Source organism: Fopius arisanus, unplaced genomic scaffold (assembly GCF_000806365.1).
Source record: "Fopius arisanus strain USDA-PBARC FA_bdor unplaced genomic scaffold, ASM80636v1 scaffold00061, whole genome shotgun sequence".
NCBI lineage: Eukaryota > Metazoa > Arthropoda > Insecta > Hymenoptera > Braconidae > Fopius > Fopius arisanus.
Window position 1 is genome coordinate 490857 of NW_011887800.1, and position 20496 is coordinate 511352.

Sequence of the window (20496 nt, forward strand, 5' to 3'; positions counted from 1 at the left end):
CTTGCTCATCTCTCCCAATCTCATTTGTATTGACAATTGTTTATATATTTACACAATATAATAATATTAATAATACACTAGATTGATGATAGTGACAATTGATAATTAATTCTTAAATTACAATATAATGAGCTTAAAATCTAGTACAATCTGATCAAGCCACGATAATATAATTATAATATTATCATTCGAATTGGACAATTACATCAAATATACACATTCTTATTATCAGTTTTCGATTGTACGATTACTATGATTTATAGAGATCCTTTCTAATTTATACAAAAAATTCATCCCTTGGTTCGGAAAAAGTCTTCACATATGCAATCATATTCAGTGCCATGATTCAATTAATTACAATTTGTCAATTAAATGTAATTATCTAGAAAAATTAGCTGAGAGTATAGTCGAAATTATTTGACATGTAAGTATAAATTGAATTAAACTTGCTAGTACGTATCACGGTGATTGTAAAAGTCGTCAAGTTGGAATAAATAAAGTTCCACGGTTTTTTTACATTACTTTATTCTGCAAAGCGTATATCTAGTGGGAAACACTTAAAAATTGCGCAATGTTCATGTACAAAAAAATTGAAATTTACACTTTTCATTAAAATTGGGACATTTACAACACAGTAGATATACTGCTTATCAATTTCACGTTATTCCTAATTAGAAGGTGAACGTATATGGAGAAAATTCAGATTACTTTTCTCAAGAAATTGGATAATTAGAAATCCATGAGAACTATCTTTAAGTACGTTTACTTTTTCGAAAAAAGAAAAAAAATGGACAGAAAAACTTTGATAACTCTTTACTACTTTGGCAATTTATTTTCCCCCCAGTTGAATAAATTTGACAGAAGAATGACATTGTAATAATTCCCAAATTTATGAATCGTCACAAAGGTCTATTAAAGAAAATATTTGTCATGATTGATAATGTTATTTTATTTCTCATTTTTAAATTTTCACTTTTGCGGCGTTTTCATTCGATGCTGTACGCTTGTAAATGAATCAGTTCGACAAAATAAATAATTATACATTAAATCGCGCGATAACAAACACATAATTATCCACAATATTATCCATTCAACCAATGTATTCGCTCTTATTTCATCTAATTATCATATTTTTCCAAATGAAATCATGATGTTGATCTGAGCATCTTGATGGCTTACGTCATTATTATATCTATGTCAGAAAAATACGTAGAAAAATAAACAGAAAGATATATCAGAAACAGCAATTTAAAAAATACAAATAAATTTTATGATACTCGTAATCTCATCAAGACTGACTTTCTCACCATCATGCATTCCATCAGAACCATACAAATGCCCATGAGTCACATAATTAACGCGCGGTCTAACCATACAATTCACATTTCAAGTTCCTCACACGATTTCAGCTGTTGATCATTCAACTGCATGCTTCAATTGAATGAATATAATTTTGTCTTATATTTATCAATTTTTTTTTCATTTCTAGGTTTCGCAAACGACCGGCAATGTCTCGAGAAAAGAGTTGCTGGGGCGTTCCCGCTTTAGTCTCATCTGAAGAGACGAAAAAGGTGGGGGGACGTCACTGCATTTCTTTTTTTTTTTACGTTGCAAATTATTTTTGGAAACTACCAGACAGTCACATTTTGCCGTTCGTTGTCGAAAGCGACAGAAACATTTTTTTTATCGTTCTCTCACATAAATCAGTTGTTGTTCTAATGTCTGCATATAAAGGGAAACATAAAAATAAAATATGTATGGAAAGAATCATAAAGGGCCTTTGAAAAATCCTTCAATTAAATCTGCTTGCAACCAAGGAATTAACTAAGTACAATTCTATGGTTGCAAGTGCCATATTTCCAAGATGATTCTATAATTCTATATCTGAAAATTCCAGATTGTTTGCTGCATTACGATTGAAGTTTTGAACACATTTTTTCGTGATTTGGATGACTTCCAATAGGAATCAATTCAATTCCCCATTGAAGTTCTCACAAGATCTAATTTATGACCCGTAAAGACCACGCGCATTAAAAAACTGGGTCATCAAAAAAAAAGAAGACATTTCCCGAGAGCAAAAATAACCATTTTTACGAAATTCAAATGTATATATAAATATATACACATAAATTCAGACAATTTCCATATTTGACGCAAAAAAAAATACAAAAAAGAATATAATGAACTATTTACATGACATATATACTCATGTACAATGTATTCTCACAGACACATTCACATTCACTTAATACGAGCGTTTTACAATTTCTATAATTTGTCGCGTAAGAGGTCGCTCTTCTCACAAAAAGACAATTTTTTTTCATAATTTACTGGAACAATGATAATGCGTATATATTATTGTTATTATCAATAATGAAGCAATCGATATTACATTCTTATTACCTCAACAAAGTAATACCAACAGCACGCACAGAGGAACATCCACTAATAATAATAGATAACAATTATAATAAATTAATTCTGTACAGAGTTTCTTGCTTCGAGCATAATAATTATTAAATATCTAAGTGGGGAGGGAGAAAAAAACATAAGAGGTGAAAGGAGTAGAGGGGGATTATCGTGGAGTTGGCTTTGCATTTGAGCATTGCCGACACAGCATCTCTCACTGTTATCTTCGTCTCTCTATTTCTACATCATATTTGCTATCCTTGAATACGAAATAATCCAGTTATTCGCGTTGATCTCTTCGGCGCATTGAATATATAAATTAAGCGTGATAAATGGACAAAAAAGAAATATGAATATATATTCGCATGATGAATTTCGATAAATAGCATATGTTGCTTTGATACAAATGGCAATTACCGACAAAAATCAAGGAGCAAATGAAGATAAAGATGTTAAATACAATTGATTGGTAATAATGGAGAGAACGAAAATTCATAGTAGTCTTTTTCATCAGAATTCATCTGTATCATCATATCCTTAGTTAATAAATATTGTTTAAAATTCACAACTACACTTCGGTGGCAAGCGTGGCAGCTAATGCTGCATCGTGTCTATAATGATCGTCTATAACATAAACACCGCAGTTGGCTTCACTGGCACAACCACCCCCGCTGCCAACACCACCACCACCCCCACCCCCACCGACACCACTGTCCGTTAATGTTGGCCTCTTCAATAAAGAAGGATCGCTGCTTGCGCAACAACTATCCAACGCATTACTCGAGAACATTGACGTCCTCTTAGCATCGAGTACACCAACACTAGCACAAATGTCTTTTTCTTTTTGAAAATGATGTGATGCACGATGGGCCGCAGCCTCAGTATTCAATTGTTTTGGAGTTCTTGACCTACCGTCCGACATAACAGGCTCGGGTTTGTAACCACCGCACGATATATCAAGACCACTGTCAGTCTGAAAAGACGAGTCAAGATCGTCCCTCGTTACAGTTGCATTGTTAACACTCTTATTTGCTGTCCACGTATTTTTAATCATGTGAGAATCACCAGTACCAAGTGAACAAACACCAGTACCAGGCCCACCCAGTCCACTACTACAACCAGCACTGCTCTGGAATACACCACCAGGTCCAACCATACTGACACCATTACCATTACCACCACCACAACCAGTCGATGCACTACGTTTACTCAAACTGCTGTGAACAGCATTTCTCTCGTTTTGCAGTCTCGCTTCTTCATCCGCTCTTGCCTGCTCACGTTTCTGTCTTCTCTTCATACACATTACAGCTAGAGCAGCAACGAGAACAAACGCTGGTACTGCCGTTGACAATGTTGCGATGACAACAACGTGCTCAGTCGTTAGTCCAGCGTCTCTTGCTTCGGCCGAGGGCCTTGACAGATTACCAGACCAGTAACTCGCCCCAGATGGTGGAACACCATTATTACCACTATTACCTGATGTAACAGCCCGTCCAACAGCTATACCAGTGTCAGGCTCACTGCATGTACCACCGCGCCATCCTTTTTTGCATTCGCATAAAAATTCATTGACACGATTTGTACATATACCACCATTTTGACAGGGCGCACTTTTGCACTCGTCAACCTCAATACTGCAATCTTTATTGGTGAATCCAGGCTTGCATATGCATGTGTAGTCATTCGTACCGGATATGCATTTACCACCATTGGCACATGGTTTAGCACGGCAGTAATCAACTTTGTCTTGACACACAGATCCGGTGAAACCAGGTATACAATGACATCGGTATTCGCCCACCTTATCAACGCAGGTGCCACCATTCAAACATGGATCACTTTCACACTCATTTATATCAATCTCACATCGGGAGCCGGTGAATCCAGTGCGACAGCTGCATCGAAATCCATTGAGAACATCTGAGCATGTGCCATTATTCAAACATGGATTTGGTGCACACTCGTTTATTTGGGCTTCACAGTCTGTACCAGTATAACCTGATGGACAATGGCACGTATAACCTTTCAATGAGTCATCAACGCAAGTTGCACCATGAAGACATGGTGAATCTCTGCACGAACGAGAACTTATTTCACAGTGGCGACCACTCCATCCTGGTGGGCATGTGCAACGATAGGCAATCGGTGGTAATGCAGCATCAGTGATATTTGTGTTTGACGTTGCATAAGATCTTGTTGTAATTCGTCGCTCTTGATGCTGTTGTTGCTGCTGCTGTTGTGTACTATTGCTTATCATGCTACATGCGCCACCATTGAGACAGGGCTTTGAGTGACAATCCTTGAGGGGTTTTTCACAGTCAGTACCATTGAAGCCTGGTGCACATGAGCAGGTATATGAGCCCTGACCGGTATTGAAGCAGGTACCACCATTGAGGCATGGCTTGTGATTCGTACAGTAGTTCAGATCCTGGTTGCAGAACAACCCACCCCATCCTTCGTTGCACAGACACTCCCATGGTTTTTGACAGGTACCGTGCAAACATCCTGGATACCTCATGCATTGATCGCAAAATGCTCCACTCCAGCCTTTACTACATCTGTTGGAACAGACAAAAAAAACAAAGCATTTCTTTAGTTTTTATTATTCGTTATCACAACATTGTGTTGAAAACTGAGAAAACAGAGAAATAGTGGGTAAAGTTTAGGGGATATAAAAAAGCATGGAAGTGAGAGAAGGAGTATAAACGGAAGGAAGAACGATACATAAAGCTGGAATGGAGGTGGGCTCCCTGGTTATAAGAAAGAAGAGGATGTAGTGGTCGGCCATTACGTCGTACCATACAAGACGAAGGGATCCGCGAGATGAAAGGGCGTCCGGGTGGGTGAAAGATAGAGAGACTGAGGTGTACGGGGGATAGAAGGGGCGAAAAATGAGAAAATAAAATGGCAAAAACAAAAAGAGGGAAAAGCCAAGGCGTCGAGATGGTGGTAGTAGTAGTGGTGATGGTGTTGGTGGTGTTGGTGGTGTTGGTGGTGTTGGTAGTGGTGGTAGAGGTGAACGGCAAAAAGATATGAAGGAGTAAAAGAGAGGAGGCATGGTGGCTGTTGAAACAGGGATGCCGGACAAGAATGGTGTCCGAGTGGGGATGAGTCGGCGAGTAGTGTTCCCACGGTTCGAGCCACAGCACAGCCGTTCAGTATGCGGGTCAAGGAAAGGTTACGGACCCCCTCCCCCTTGCATATGTGTATGGAACCCGATGTACGTGTATTAGTTTTATAAGGTAGATCTCCTCCCTCCACCCCTCCCCCTCCTACACCTTCAATGTGTGTGTACATGGGACGGCCGTTTCGCTCAGCTCTTCTGGTCTCTTACCAACACAATAATCCAGAAGAGTGACGTATATGTGTATGAATCTACACCGACGCGCAATGCTGCTGCCGTCGTCGCATGACTATACCATTAAATCTCGTATACCTACTCTTCGTTTCATGGGTAAAATGGGATGAGGGGCAGAGGAAAGGTGGCTGATGCCGAACTCAACCAAGCTAAACCGGGCCCCCAAAGGCCAGGGAAACTCACGTAGAAACGGAAGATAAAGAGGAATAAGGTGGATATCAAGTGAAAAAAACCAATGGCTGAATATCTCTGTTTTTACACCCCATATCTGTACTACCGAGTTATCTTAAACATTTAAAGTGCGTAACACGACAGGTGCTTCATTGAAAAAATATATAGCAGCTCCGGAGGGAATTGTTCATTTTGTCGTAATAAAAATCTATGAATTTTTCATATTGATTGTGAGATCTGAGATCTGTGAGATGTTGAAGCATTTTGGTATGTAAGTTGTATGTAGGTGCATGGTATATTCGTGGTATATTCACCGGTTATATGGTTAATCAGTATTCAGCTGTTACCACTACCCAAGAAATGTACTCAGCCTTCTTCTCACCCCCACTTTCAAATGAAATAGAACTCTCCAAAAATTTCAATCACAAAACCGTCCTGCAATTCTTTCACGTAATACAACATGGGTATAACCGATCCCTTGTATTCAGTATATATACATAACTGAGGAGAGAGATTGGCCTCGGTGTTTCTCCCACGATCTCCGCCTTCTATCGTATTACAGGTTAAATGGCCAACGACGAATTTACGGCAAGTACGTCTTCCGCGAATCATCAGGGTGCGTCGACTACCGTTTTCGCATAGTTCTATTTTTGATTTTTTTTTTTCATTCCCTCTTGTCCCTCTTCGCTCCTCTTTTTTTCTCCCCTCATTCAATTGTATAATTATATTCTTTTGATCCTCACTCATTGTGTGAGGACTCGCCTTCTCGCAGTGAGTCGTGACAATTAACCCCGCGGTCTGCAGAGTAATTAGATGATCGAGTTAACTCGTAAGCCCGGGTTAAACTCCATCAGACGAGATTCATTTATTTGTCAGCGTTCGCCAGTGTCATTCATTAGATTTCTCTTTGTTTCGATTCTTATAGTGCTTCCTTCATTTTCATTTATTCAGTGCTCTCAAGATTAGACGCCTTTCTCTATGTACAATGCGTACATGTATTTATCGTGTACGTGTGTAATCGTGATACGTGTCATTTTCATGTACTCACACACAGTGAAAAATCTATGAGGATGAAACGAATGTACATAGAGTTTTATATAGATGAGGAAAGAGGTGGCTTAGGATAGGTTACGAAATACCGGAGTAGTATGCACGTTATGGAGTCGGCGTTTTGCGATCCGTGGGTCGTATTTCCAAATGCTGTACACTGAGAGAATGATTTTTCAAGGATTTTCATAGAGAGTTGGACATTGGAAATGAGTCAGTCGAAACATTATTATAGAGCTTAAATCATCATCACTTGTTGTCAGTGCTGTACTTACTTGCACTCGTTGGGTGCTGTGCAGTGTCCGTGCTGTTCATCACATCCAGGCAGACAGCGAGCTGTAACGACACATAATTACAAAATTAAATAAAATCAAAAACTACAGTCTTTGTATATTTTATAATAGTCACTACTATACACATTCAAAAACCAACGAATGAATCAGGGAATCCAAATGAATTAATTATGCCAGAATTGAATTAACACCATTGATAATTCCTCATTCAATATTTCCACGCGGAAATAAAAATTTGATGACGCAATGATTGAGAGAATTGTGCGGAATTTTTGGGGAAATGAATGAATGAAAAATGGTGGATGACAATCGAGGTACATGTGACTTTGACTGAAAATGAAAGGGCGTTTGTCCAGTCCGGAAATATCTGAAGAGGCCGACGCTTTTGGCTCGGAGCCACAGGGCAAGCAGTAGCGGTCGGTTCTCTCGTGTGTTTGTGTTATTCCCCACCCCCTCGATTCCCCTCCCGTCGCTCTTTTTTTTTCAGGCATTAGTACCTATATATAAGTGCAAGAAAGAGCCACAGGAGAAGAAGAGGAGACTGAAAAGTTTTAACCCGTAGTGCAAGCATCGCCGGATCCACTCGCTACAGAGGATCGCTGGAGTGAAGGCATTCCTGTATCTTTTTTGCTTCCCTCCCTCTCTTTACCTCTCTTTATCTCTCTCATGCTCCCTTGGTAATCCCCTCCTCCATACCCCACCACCCCCCGCTATCCCACCACCCGCCACCCCATCTCTCCCCTTTTCTTTCTTCGCCGGACTTAAATTAATCGACGACGTATGCCCGCGGGGAATTTTATAGTCGTTCTTGGGTCCAGGTAAAGGACGATACGATCTACTGGAATAGGGGGTTGGAAGGAGGTGTGCTTTACCGCTCCCTGCCTTTTCTATACGCTTTCAAGGAGAAATAAACTAAAGATTGAATGATGCACTTGAGCATTTTAAAGTATTTTTACCGATCTATAAATATATTCATTGATTTTCTCTCGGATAATCGGTAAACGTGACTTTTTGTCAAAATTGCAAAAGTACCTTGAAAATTTATTAAAAAGTTGCATTAGGCTTACAGAATGTGAAACAACTTGTGTAAATGAGGGAAATCCGAAAAATCGGTAAAAGTGACTTTTTGTAAAAGGCAGTAGAATATGAAATAATTTGTGTAAATGGGAATTTGAAAAATCGAATGTGCAGAGTGAGGATGTAAGGGGTGGCAAGTGAGGCAAATGGTTTTAAGAAAATTTTTCAGACCCTAACAAATCCCCCCCTTCTCTCTCACTCTCTCTATATCTATCTATCTTTCTCTGTCTTTCTCTCGCACTTCTCCACGGAGAACTCACGTCGTGCGCGAATAAGCGACGAGGTATTTATAGTCTCTGACTCCCTGGATCGACGCCGAAAGGAATGGCCGAATCGCAGGGATTCCACTGATCCTGATACCGCTCTCAGACAGAGATAGCTAGGGAAAGGAAAGAAAGACGACCATAGTACCCTGGCAAAATTCACCGACATTGCGTCAAAGAGGAAGCGAAAAAAAAAAGAAGACGGGCAATAAAGGAAAATAAATAAATGAACGAGTGAAAAAATATATATGGAGAATGAAAATAGCGCGACCAAGACAGAATATATCACACATTTATCTGTTCTCCCATCCACGATTTTTGAATAATTGCAATTAGCACGTTTTCTCGAATGAATGAATAGAGAATAATGGAATGTAATTGGAAAGTTTTCAACGGAATTTCCGGCTCCTCCATACCTGACCCTCGACACATACACACGCATCCTTTTAAATGGTCCCACCATTGACGGGTTTTAACGGTCATACTCTATCGATTTTCCGTAGCCACTTTACACGTAGGGGCACACAAATGTCGCTTTCAACTTTGTCCTGCAGGTCCCACCAAATTTAACCACTGGTGAGGGTGTGTACGACCCCTCGCAGTTCCAACGGATAATAAATGCTGAATGCATTACCTGCTCGTTCAATACCGGTGGAGAAGAGAGGAAAAAAAAAACTCAAGGTTGAGGTAGCATAGATTTTTCAGGTATAGAATTGGTGAAAAAGCAGGTACCAATATTGGATAGGTAGGTACGGTCTTCTCATATAGTGAAGAAAAATAAGGACAGATGGATATGAAGGAGAAGCAGTCTAGAGTAAAGTCGGGCGCAGCTGTTTGGTTAAAGCACCCGAACCAGAGGCAGCTGTCGAAGCCAAGCCCTGAGCCCTGGGCTCGCGCGTCGCAGCTGCTTTTGCTCTTTGCCTCTTCCCCTTCATTCTCCATTGGATACCCTACCATCACCCTCCAAAATAATCCCGAGAAAAGAAATCAACCAACCTACACCCCCGATTTCACTTTCAACCCTTCCTCCACTGATACTTCCCTACAATTGATGTTACATCTCTGTGCGCAAGTGCAGCCAACGATCGTTTTTACCCCCTCAATTAAAATGCTAACTGTTGCCATTCAGACAGTGGAAGACCTCAATGGAGATGAATTCTCCTCGTTTTCAACCCTTGGAAAAAGGAAAAATCGACTCTTTCAGTGAGTAATCAACCGAAGAAAGTTTTTCCCCCAGAGGAATAAAAACGAGGTCGTCCTCGCAATGGACAGCAAGGGGAGGGGGTAATTACCTTCACATTGTATAATCTAGGGTTTTTTTTTAAACCAATCACCGAGTGAATGACAAATAATAGACACAACAAGATCTGATGAATTGAATTTATTAGAGTTGGTTATCATTTTTTGAATTCAAAGAGATTTGTTCTGGAAAAAATCCCCTATTACTTGAATTATCGTTAACTCTTCTGGCTTAATTATTTCTTTATGAATGATAATTTTTTGAATTTACCATCGCAAAACAATCGATTAGAAACATTAATATACACCGACACATGCACGCCGTAAATTTCCTCAGCAGAATTCATGTTTTTTCTGAATACGAGGGGAAAATTAATGATTCGTAAGGAATACAAATGAAAAAAAAAATGAAATACTCACGAGTAGCACAGTAATCGCCTTTCCATCCAGACAAGCACACACGCTCCCCCGTTGGACTGCAACTGTAATGCCCAAAGATGTCATCCCGGGGGTTGCATATTTTCTCACAACCCTTTCCATAATTGTGGGGCTTGCAAGTAACCCTGAATGCGAAAGTCACACGTGTACCACCGTCAGAATACTCAGCTGGTGTCCAATCAGTGCCAACATCCAGCCATCGTTGATCCATATACCTCCTTATCAAGACTTTTTCTGCAAAAGAAAGAAAAAAAACGAATGGTAGAATGCTAGTGATAATGAGGACAGAAGATGAAGTTGGTTTGCAGCTCGAATGATCGAAGTGCATCGGCCTCAGCCGTGGCCAGACCGGACGCTCGTCCGCTATTGCTGCTTCGCCGACGGTACGCATCCGGCAGAAAGAAGAGTACACACACTGAGACTCAGTACATCGAGTACATTACATAGACTCTGGGAAAGAAGTCTTCTTTCATCCCTTTTTTTCCCCCTCGTCGTACTTTTCCTCGTTCTTTTTCCTCTCCACCCATTTTTATGTATCCACTTCACCTTATTTCTCCATCATTTTAACCGTCATTTTTCGTCTCATTTTATGGCCAGAGGGAACAGGTAAAGGTAAATTAGAGTGGCCCGTTATGTGCACCTTCTCCCCCTCCCCCTCCTCCTCCTCCTCCTTCTCCTCACCTACCCCGTGAAAAGTAAATGGATCACTGTTTGACGCGAGTTTGGCGAAAACAAATTAGAGTTTGCGATAATAAAGTGGGATATGTCTCTTGTTATCTTTTAGGATATGGTATAATCGAAATGGAAAAATCTGGGGAGATATTTGGGGGTGGAGGGGAACGGTGGAGTGGGCATTTTTCGTCCGGATGGCGTGCCCGGAGATACTTAAAGTCGCCTCTCTTTCTTGAACGCTCAAGCCAATCCTCCTTGCGTATTTTTGTTCCCAGAAGGGAAGTGGCATGGCCTACGAAAACGGCAGTCTGTGCGTAAAAGGGGTAAAGGGAGAGAACACCACTCAAGAGTTATACCGGCACCGGCAGATGATGCGCCTGGCGCTACTTGATTTGGCTCTCACGGCCGTCGAGACGCGGTTTCAAGAAGAGTATCAGTAAGTCGCCTGTTCGAGGTGAATGATCGTATAAAATTGAAGAGCATTCGGTAGTTATCTTTTCAGTGCATTCGAACTATAGGCTATTTTTTTCAAAACAATATTAAATATCTTCCACGCACTTTTACTGAAAATTCATTTTTTTATTCTTCTGGCGAATTATCGTGACGTGAAAACGTTATGTTTTCTTTGTGTATTGTTTATTTATTATTTTATATGTATTTGTAATATTTTGAAAAATTTAGATTGAAAAAAAGAAAAATAACCGCACCACCTCGAAACTTCGTGAGTCATTAAATAATTGCAAAACGCAAAAAATTTTGGATTTCGCAATAAATACATATTTGGGAGAACTACAGTTGATTATCGGAATTACTCGATACAGGTGCATATCATTAGACTAATTGAAAAAATCAGAGGGCACGTCTGACCGTCCAGGAATGGGTCTCCTCGTCTACGATCCTAGACCGGTGTGATCTCAGAACGAAAGGAAAAAAAAATCATGGAAAAAAATCTGGGAGGAGATAATTTTTATCGCGTGATTCTACCACTCTATTAATTCTCAAAAGCCAAACTAATGCCAAAAATAGGAGAATTTTTTTCGGCCTTTGGGTTCCGCAGGTGTGTAGTACCACAGGCAGGTAGAAAATAAAAAAAAAAAACGTGGCAAAAGGAAAAAGAGAAACCCGGTGGAGATGAAGATGAGAAATGGGTCTGAAAACGATTGTGAGAAAGGAAGCAAACCAGCATCTGAACAGTAAGCCCAGCAATGAAGGGGCTCGTTTCTTGGTGATGGTTGCGTGCCAACTTTTTTTTATTCTCCTTCTTCTTATCCTTCACGTAAAATCCTGCCAAAACGTTCTTCTAAAAATCCCCCTGTATGTATATTGCCCTCGATATTCTACGGAAGCATTTGAGAAACCGTTTTCATTTTTTTCTGACCAAAAATCTGCCAAAAAAAAAAGTACAATAATGAAGGGGCGATAAATATTTTTGAAGAACGACTTTTTTTTGTCTCTTATGGACAGATGGAAGATTAAGGTTCAACCCAATTTGTACAAGAATAAAAATCCGTTTCACTTGTCACTCAACGTATATAGTAGAATACTACGTAAGCCTGGGTAAGCTCTATAAATAAAAAAAAATGCGTATTTTCGTATGTATATCGAATGGGGTTGAGTGTCATGTTATCCTCACAGCGTGTGAGGTACATACTATACGGTTACACAGGAAGGAAATACTAGTGGCTTGGAGAGTACTCACTCCGTCCTGCTTCATTCACACTTGTCATTTTCATCATCCCCCATCTTCCTCCAACAACATGACTATTCTAATCTAAAGAAGGACAGTTCCATTGGTGTGCACTTGGACGAGTTTAAATGCTGGACGAGTGCGTCGTAAGACGATATCCATTGAGCAATGACCAGTGAGAAAGCTTGTAGATGTAACAGAATTTGAGGTATATCAAAATAACGGAAAAAATCTACAAAACAACTTGAAATGTTGAGGACGATAACAACGCGCAATGCACTAGAGGTTTTTTAACACGTAGAAATATCTGGTAAATGTCGCACACGAGCGGAAGTGGCTTCTTGGTTGGTCTCTGTCTTGTCTCTCTTCCTCTCTACCCATATACCGCATTTTAACATATAATCCAGCTGGCCCGCACATGCCCCCAGGGTAAATCCCCGGCGTGGGCCCCTTCTACGAGTATCATATACCTTGCATGCAGGAATTAATCACTTGTGCTTATATTATCACGATTAAGTTTTCCTTCCCGGTCGCACTTCACTTTCAATAATCATATAAAAGTCAGTCAACATCCTCTCTAATCCAGAAGCATCCCCCACCCCATCGGTCCCAGTATCGAAGTAGTAAAATTTGTTTTAAAAAAATTCAACTTACCAGGCGCATGCCCCGTAATGTTTTCAACCTCGTGGTATGCCTCTACGATCAGCGAGAATGTCCCCTGTTGAAGAAAAAAATGATTATTCATTCACAATGCCAATCAATATCACCTGTAAAAAATGAATAATTAATTGAACAATTTCAGTGTATCTGATGGCATCTGGCATGGTCGTGTGCCCTGGAATTGCGCAATTAATTGTGAATTTAAGCGATGCAACAACAGTTTGTCCTATCCACCAGTGGGACAACAGGGGAATAGCGATATTAACCGTATGTGCACCTGGCGTGTGCATCAGAAAAGGGGTGAAACGGGGATGAATAGGGGGATGAAAAGAGGGTGAAAAGAGGGAAGAAGGAAGAATTGTCTATTGTACAGTGAAGTACACGCAAACACTAGCCAAAAATGTGATAAAAATGTTGATTAGCAAGTTCCATCGATGAAAATGGCATGTCAAAATGAGGAATGACATAGATTGGAGTATTGGGCTGGATTATTGCGATGAACAGCAACTTCTGTAATGCCTGATATAAATCATCACTGTGGTAGATATATGAAAAAGAGTAGAGAAAAGGGGAGTTTAGACGACGCGTGCTACCGACATACACACGTGTTACAGTCGTTAAGAACAACTCCAGACCTGAACGAGTTACCTTGAAAAAAAAAAAGAACTTTTTTCACAACGCTCTTCTGATAAATGACAGCGAAGAAAGTTGGACAAGTTGTCAAGTATTTTGGCAGAAATATCATCGTATCATATTGCACTGGATGTAATATACCACTGGGTAATATCATGTTCGACTATTTTCTCACTTGGTTTTGCTTGTTTTTTGTTCAGTTGGTGTTTGCATTTAATTATTAAAACGTCAACGACATGCATACACAGGATCCCGTTATGTACACTGAATAATTAATGTTTATATCCGTTCATGGGTCTGGCGGCAGGAAAAATTGCACGCATGCGATGACAGCAGATGAAAAGTGTAATAGTAGTACTCCATGTTCACGATATTTGCCACGCAAATTTGTACATACCGTGACAAATACGTTTTATTTCGTTAACGATAAAGAAAGAATGAGAATGAAAAAAAAAATCACCGCATAAATATATATCACATGGGAATTGTTTTCCCTTTTTTTACGTTCGAATGGTTGTGTAAAAAAAAGAAGTAAGATGAATTACCGAGGAAGAGATAAATGCCACCATGATCGTCCTCCGCAAATTTATAACCGAGATTGGAATTGAAGCCGACTAACAAAAAATAAGAATAAAAAAAAAAGAGAAAGAGTCAAATGAAATGGGTGAATAAAAATAAAGTAAAAAATTCTCGAAAAACCCATCGAAATGTTAAAAATCGTAGAGGGACATTTCACAAGGGAAACAATGTTGGGTGGGTTTCAGCAATCCTCTCCCAGTTGTATCCTTTAAACCTTCGCACACTTGTATACCATATATACATAGGCAAACGTATATAGCACGCTTTTATATAGAGTCTCTTTGTTTAATGGAAACGAGCGGACGTTGGAAGTTTTATATTGGAATGGAAGCGAGAGAAAAAGAGAAGGCGGGGTTGGTTCGAAGAACTATGGGGGTTAGAGCGTCGACGAAACGAATGAAAAGTAAAAGAGGTGGAAGGGAAGAAGCGAAGGAATGAAATACGAACATTGGAGAGATAAAGAGGTAAAGAAAGAAAGAAAGCAAGTGGGAGAGAAGTTAACCGATGAAGAAGACGAGAGTGAGAAGGAGCATGCAGCTCACTCAGGAGTTGGTTCCCACGGGTTGTGGCCGGCATACCTCCACCTTCTCTCGCTGTCTTACTCTCCTCCTCAACTCCCTCTTTTCTTCTCTCATATATATATATGTATATATATATGCATCTATACGTGTATACATACGGCTACGTAACTTGAATACATGGCCAGAATCTGCAAACCTTTGCTTCATACTTTTATTCATACATATGCACGATGCCATGGTATTAATCCACGCGAAACGGTCAACCGAGACCAGACGAGTACTAAATGTTGATGGTGTGTATATAGCAAGGTGGAAACGAGTAGTTCAAGTAAAAGTTCTTACAGTGACCTATCACATCCTCACCATTTCCTTTATTCTACCGTATTTATTATTTTTTAATGTATATATTTTTCAGTGATGAATCCATCGACAATCTACTAATTGAGGAAATGGAAATGCACCGATTTTGTGACCTTGACATCTGGCCTTTACGTCACTGGAATAATAATGGATATTGCCAGGATAATTAAATGGAAACAGATGAGCATGAGAAGTGTTTGGGTGAGTTTTGTGGCTCGAAGGTTTGGAATCTCTAAAAATACATGGGCACGCGGTCTACCCGATAATTTATGCTAAGTGTTTTGCGAACAGAGTCGCAAGACTTTACCGTGTCGTCCATTCATCCATTTGTATGGAAAAAACAAGAGAAAGAAAGAAGAGATACGCGGATATCCCAGTGAAATCTCTCCCTGGCTTGATGAGATTTTCAATTTTTCATGATTTGTCTTGTATTTAAACTGATTGGTCCGTGAGAGCCGAAAGCATTCTGCACTGGTGGATGAAGGAGAGTATCAATGGAAAGTAGTATTTGTTAAAAAATTATGGACTCATTATAATTTCCTTGTCTGAAGAGGCGATTTTGGGAATATGGAGAAGAAAGAGAGAAAGAGAGAAAAAAAGCGGGCGGAACACCTAAGAAAATGGCAAGATAATCTGTTTTCTCGTTCACTATATAATCTCGTCGAGTGTATACACTCTGGGAGAAGCAGGTTTCCTCACGAATAACACCATCGCACACGTTATATATCCCCTTCCCCAAATGCTACTTCATCCCAAGCGAAACCAAACTGAAAAGACCATGTGGCGGAGGATTTTCTAGTCTACTCAACATCGCTTCCGAGAAGGAGTGTGTAGTAGTCTCCACCATCCTTTTTTTTTCTACCCATCAACTCTGTCTCGTTTCACATCGAAGAAATTTTGGTCCATATTTTTTTCACCAACTTGAAATATCAAACCAAAGGAGAAGACGAGATAGTTCTCGGTAAACGTTGTCTATAATATGAGATAAATGAAGGGTGAATAAAGCAAAAACCTAATGTGAACAATCATTCAAAGCTATGAAGAAAATAGGACCATATGGGTCGAGTTAATTTTGCTCTGTTTCTGAAGAAATAGTGAGAGATAAATAGGGGAAGTGGGTGGAACGTCAAATAAAAGTGAGAGCAAAATCTATTAGAGCTCTAGCTGTGGTTACAAAAAGTCTACCCCATCTGCCGTTAAATCGAGAACGTCATGTGCACTTTTGTTGGGATTAAATGAAGTGCTTTTAAACTTTGCCTCTCAATGACCATGCCATCTGTCATCCAAGCCTATTGTCTCCTTGTTTCAATTATTGCTCAATTACTCAGGACAAAAGTCCTCGTTTCTTTTCATTATACAGTTAAACAGTTAATTATAACGATTAATCGAGGATTATGATGAAATATTTACTTACCGGCCACGAAAAGTTGAATGGAAATCGGATGGGATTGGTGAAGCTCGGTAGAGCGATGTCCGGACTGAGATTAACAATATTACCACCCAATACTGGTGTTACGACATCGCCGTAAGTACACGGTGATGTTGTATCAATTTTGGCTTGATACTGTTTCAAACACACCCGAAATCTTGTTTTGCACACACCAGTGCACTCTCCTGTTTTCGATTTACTACCGGAGCAACACTCTCCAGTATTATCCTTGCCATATTCATTGGTAAATGACTTAAGTCGTAGCTCAAAAACACCTGAGGCATTCACCTGAAATAATAAAAGATAACATCCAAATAAATAACAAATACATCAAACGAATAAATGGATGTGCGCAATAATTACAGTGAATTGCATTCATTCACTAAAGATTATCACACACGTGGTATGTAAACAGGCACAATCCTGCACGCATTCATCCGCTTTCGTCATCTTGGCCATGATCCACCATGATGATGATAGTACAGATGTGCTGGCCGAGGGCACACTCATACTTTGCTAATTTTTCAGTCGAATGAAAGAGGGATAAAAAAAAACTTTGGATTTTTGCACGGCGGGAGTCTTCTTCACTCCTTTATGCACGTGCTGTTATTTCCGACCCCCGTCAAGTATTCACATGTATTCACATGTATACACACTTGGAACATTAATTTATCAATTACAAAAACAAAACTCAAATCAAACGAAAGCTCGCAATGTGGCATTTCCACGATATCCCTGAATTCTTATGGGATTTAACGGAAACTCAATGAACAAAATCCATCAGTTATTCTCACATTGACTAGTTCGGCGAAGTATAAAAGAGAAATAAAATGCGTGTCCATGCAATAAAGACGTCACGCGACCGACGACCAAACGAGACGCTGAAAATATTTGTAACGGCTGTTTATACAGCCCGAGAAAACTACTTGTTTCAACTATATACATTGTTGTCTTGTCTCCATGGTCCGAACGATAACCTCACATCGATCGCACCTAAATCTCCTTTTTAAGCTCCCTCAAACTTTTTTTCTCCCTTTATATACTTTTCTCGAGTTCTATCCAGCATACATAGATCTATGTGATGTAAAATTATGATTTATCTTCCGTGGAAATTCGTAGAAGAGCTCACGAGATGGTTTGAAGAAAAAGAAAAAAAAAATGTGGAAATGAAAAAGCCAGAGAGTTAAGGGCAACCGATAAACTGGAAAATCGAAGCGTTGCACGAAATCTCAACGGGAATCACGATATCCCTCTGCCAAGTTTTACTGGAAGATACTGCAGAACTACCAGGTTTATAAAAAAGAAACTAATCTCTATGAACTCTTAATGTTATTTAAAGGGATTGAACTCTATCAATGAGAACTACTCAGTGAGAAAACGCTTCTTACGTTCATACCTACATATTTCTTTGTATAAACGTCTTTCAGGAGAATTCAACCTTTCAGTATATTTCGATCTATTCCTGGACATCCAATGGCTCCCGTGTATTTATGGACGTGCCTTATGCTATGCTACTTATTTTATTTTTTTTTTCCAGCTTTGTTCCTTCATACTTGGTATTTTCTACTACACCTATCATCATTCGTAATTTCTAATTCATCGGAGGGGGGATAATCTTGCATTACAAACCGAAGAAAATTCTTTCCAACGGTGTGTGTGAATCTACAAATTACACATAACCGGACGTGGAGAAGTAATTTGGAAAAAATAACAAGTTGACTTGTGTTTCTAAAAGAGTGCCATCCAGATTTAGAAGTGCTTTACATCTCTTTGTCTTTCTTTCTTGTCTCCCAGGACAAATCACTCGGAGGCGTCTTTGAGGGTGAACATCAGTCAGCAAAAGCTCAAGTGAATGAGAAAACAGACTAGAATGTTAAAGGATTTCTGAAAAATCCACTACAATTGGCGGAGCAAGTATATCACCGATACGAAATACTTCAAAGCATGAATTTTGTTATTTAAAATGTGTTGTTTGAAAAAGTCGATAGGGACTGTATTGAATGGTCGTTGTGTGACAGCTAGTCGAGCGTCTGCAGGTCGAATGACTAAATTCGTGTTCCCTTCACGGATTATTCGTGGAAGCCGAATTATTATGGTTGAAAAAAAAATGATAACTGTCCGAATGAATCAATGACAAAGCCATCAAAGTGGTAAGAATAAAATAACAATAATAAATATGTTGGTACTGACCGTTGGAGGTGACGGAAGAAGCACAACGGCCACCGTCCACACCAGCATCGTGGTCCACATGTTTGATGACAGATGAATTTTCATTGGAAGAAATGAAAAAGCTCCCAACTACGGAGCCTCTTTTCCTCCAAATTTTCGTGTTCAATCCACCGTGATGACAGTAACTCAATAGTTGTTAATTGTTGAATCAATTTTTCTTCACTTTTTGGGTTACCTCCTCGAGGCGAACAAACAAAGTACTCGGTGCACAGCCATAAGGGCCCCCTTCAGTTATCCCTTGGGGTCAAAGTAATTTTTCTACTCCTCTCAAACCAACGAACACACGACAAACACTCGATTACGGATGAATATATATAATCGTGATATTTCACACTGTAATCAACACTCTGAAGCACTCATATATTCCATTTAATCCGTGCAAGAATAATCCACTCTCGATTAATCCAAAGTGTGCATCGATAAATCACACCGGTTAATATTCATTCGACATCAATTCCTTCACTTCTTTCATTAAATCCTTCAATTACATTAACTGAATTTTTGACTAAAATTCGTATACTTCCTTGCTCATCAATTACACTCGCGTTACCCCGAACAAACGATCAAAATTCGTCGTCAATTTGTTTCTAAGAATGTAACCAAGCGTACGTGAAGAAATTTTTGCGTTCTAATTCAAAACAAATGGATGGAACGCGCGTGATACAGCCCCGACGGTTTAACTCGGTGTTGTGAATAAATATTTATTTCCAAATTCTCATTCACTGTTGTAAACACTCAGTTGATTCACTAGGCGTTGGAGGGTTTTTGGGAGAACTGTCTACCCTGGCCTTTTATTGTACGAGACCGATTTAAAAAAAAAAAATGTTTGGTGCGTGGCCCTCCGGAGAGATATGACTCGAACGCCGCCGCTGTCGGTCTGCGGCCTGGTTGAAGCTGCTGTGCTGCTGCTGCTGCTGGTACTGTTGGTATCCCAATCAGTGTGTCCCTTACAAATGTGTTGGTACCCAACGCCGAAGAGGGGGAAAAAGCCTCTGGAGGAGGTGGTCTATGTAGGAGAAAAATATGCCTTCCCCAAAGACAAGCCGCCAAGTGTCTCACTAATTCACCATCAGTGCAGATCACAACATATCATTAATCACTAATTGTCCAATTGTTCAATGTTTGAATAAAATTGTTTCAATCCACAATAACAAAAAATCCGGCGTCTCGGTGGAGGAATGAGAACAGTTTAAAATATAGTGTAGCACTTGGTAGTTTCACTAGTGAAATTTGATCAAATGCCAGAATGCTTTTGTAAACAACACTCGCTACAATAGTAGTGTTGGTGGTTTTTTATTGTTTTTAGTGGGGGGTTTAGTGGATTTTTGAGTTATTGAGTTTGTCCTTTAGTGGGCACTTTCCCACCAAATATATCCCTTTGAACCGGTGGTTATTAACAACTGGCGCCACACTGTGGTTACACTCGACACT

The 20496-nt window shown here is 39.7% G+C and overlaps 1 protein-coding gene across 1 annotated transcript; it reads right to left on the reverse strand.

The window, feature by feature from the left end:
• Nucleotides 1-20496, reverse strand: Delta (neurogenic locus protein delta). The gene is made up of 6 exons (XM_011308631.1): nucleotides 19027-20496; nucleotides 16822-17124; nucleotides 13309-13372; nucleotides 10278-10529; nucleotides 7261-7321; nucleotides 1-4967 (listed from the first exon to the last, which is right to left on the reverse strand). Exons 1-6 carry the CDS (start codon nucleotides 19108-19110, stop codon nucleotides 2978-2980), a joined length of 2754 nt encoding a protein of 917 aa, XP_011306933.1. The 5' UTR covers nucleotides 19111-20496; the 3' UTR covers nucleotides 1-2977.

Coding starts and splice junctions, on each gene's coding strand:
- Delta (XM_011308631.1), bottom strand. CDS start 19,110: ATGAAAATTCATCTGTCATCAAACATGTGGACCACGATGCTGGTGTGG. Junction 13,373..16,821: donor CATTCAACTTTTCGTGGCCG/GTAAGTAAATAT, acceptor TTTCTTCAACAG/GGGACATTCTCGCTGATCGT. Junction 4,968..7,260: donor ACAGCACCCAACGAGTGCAA/GTAAGTACAGCA, acceptor CTGTTCCAACAG/ATGTAGTAAAGGCTGGAGTG.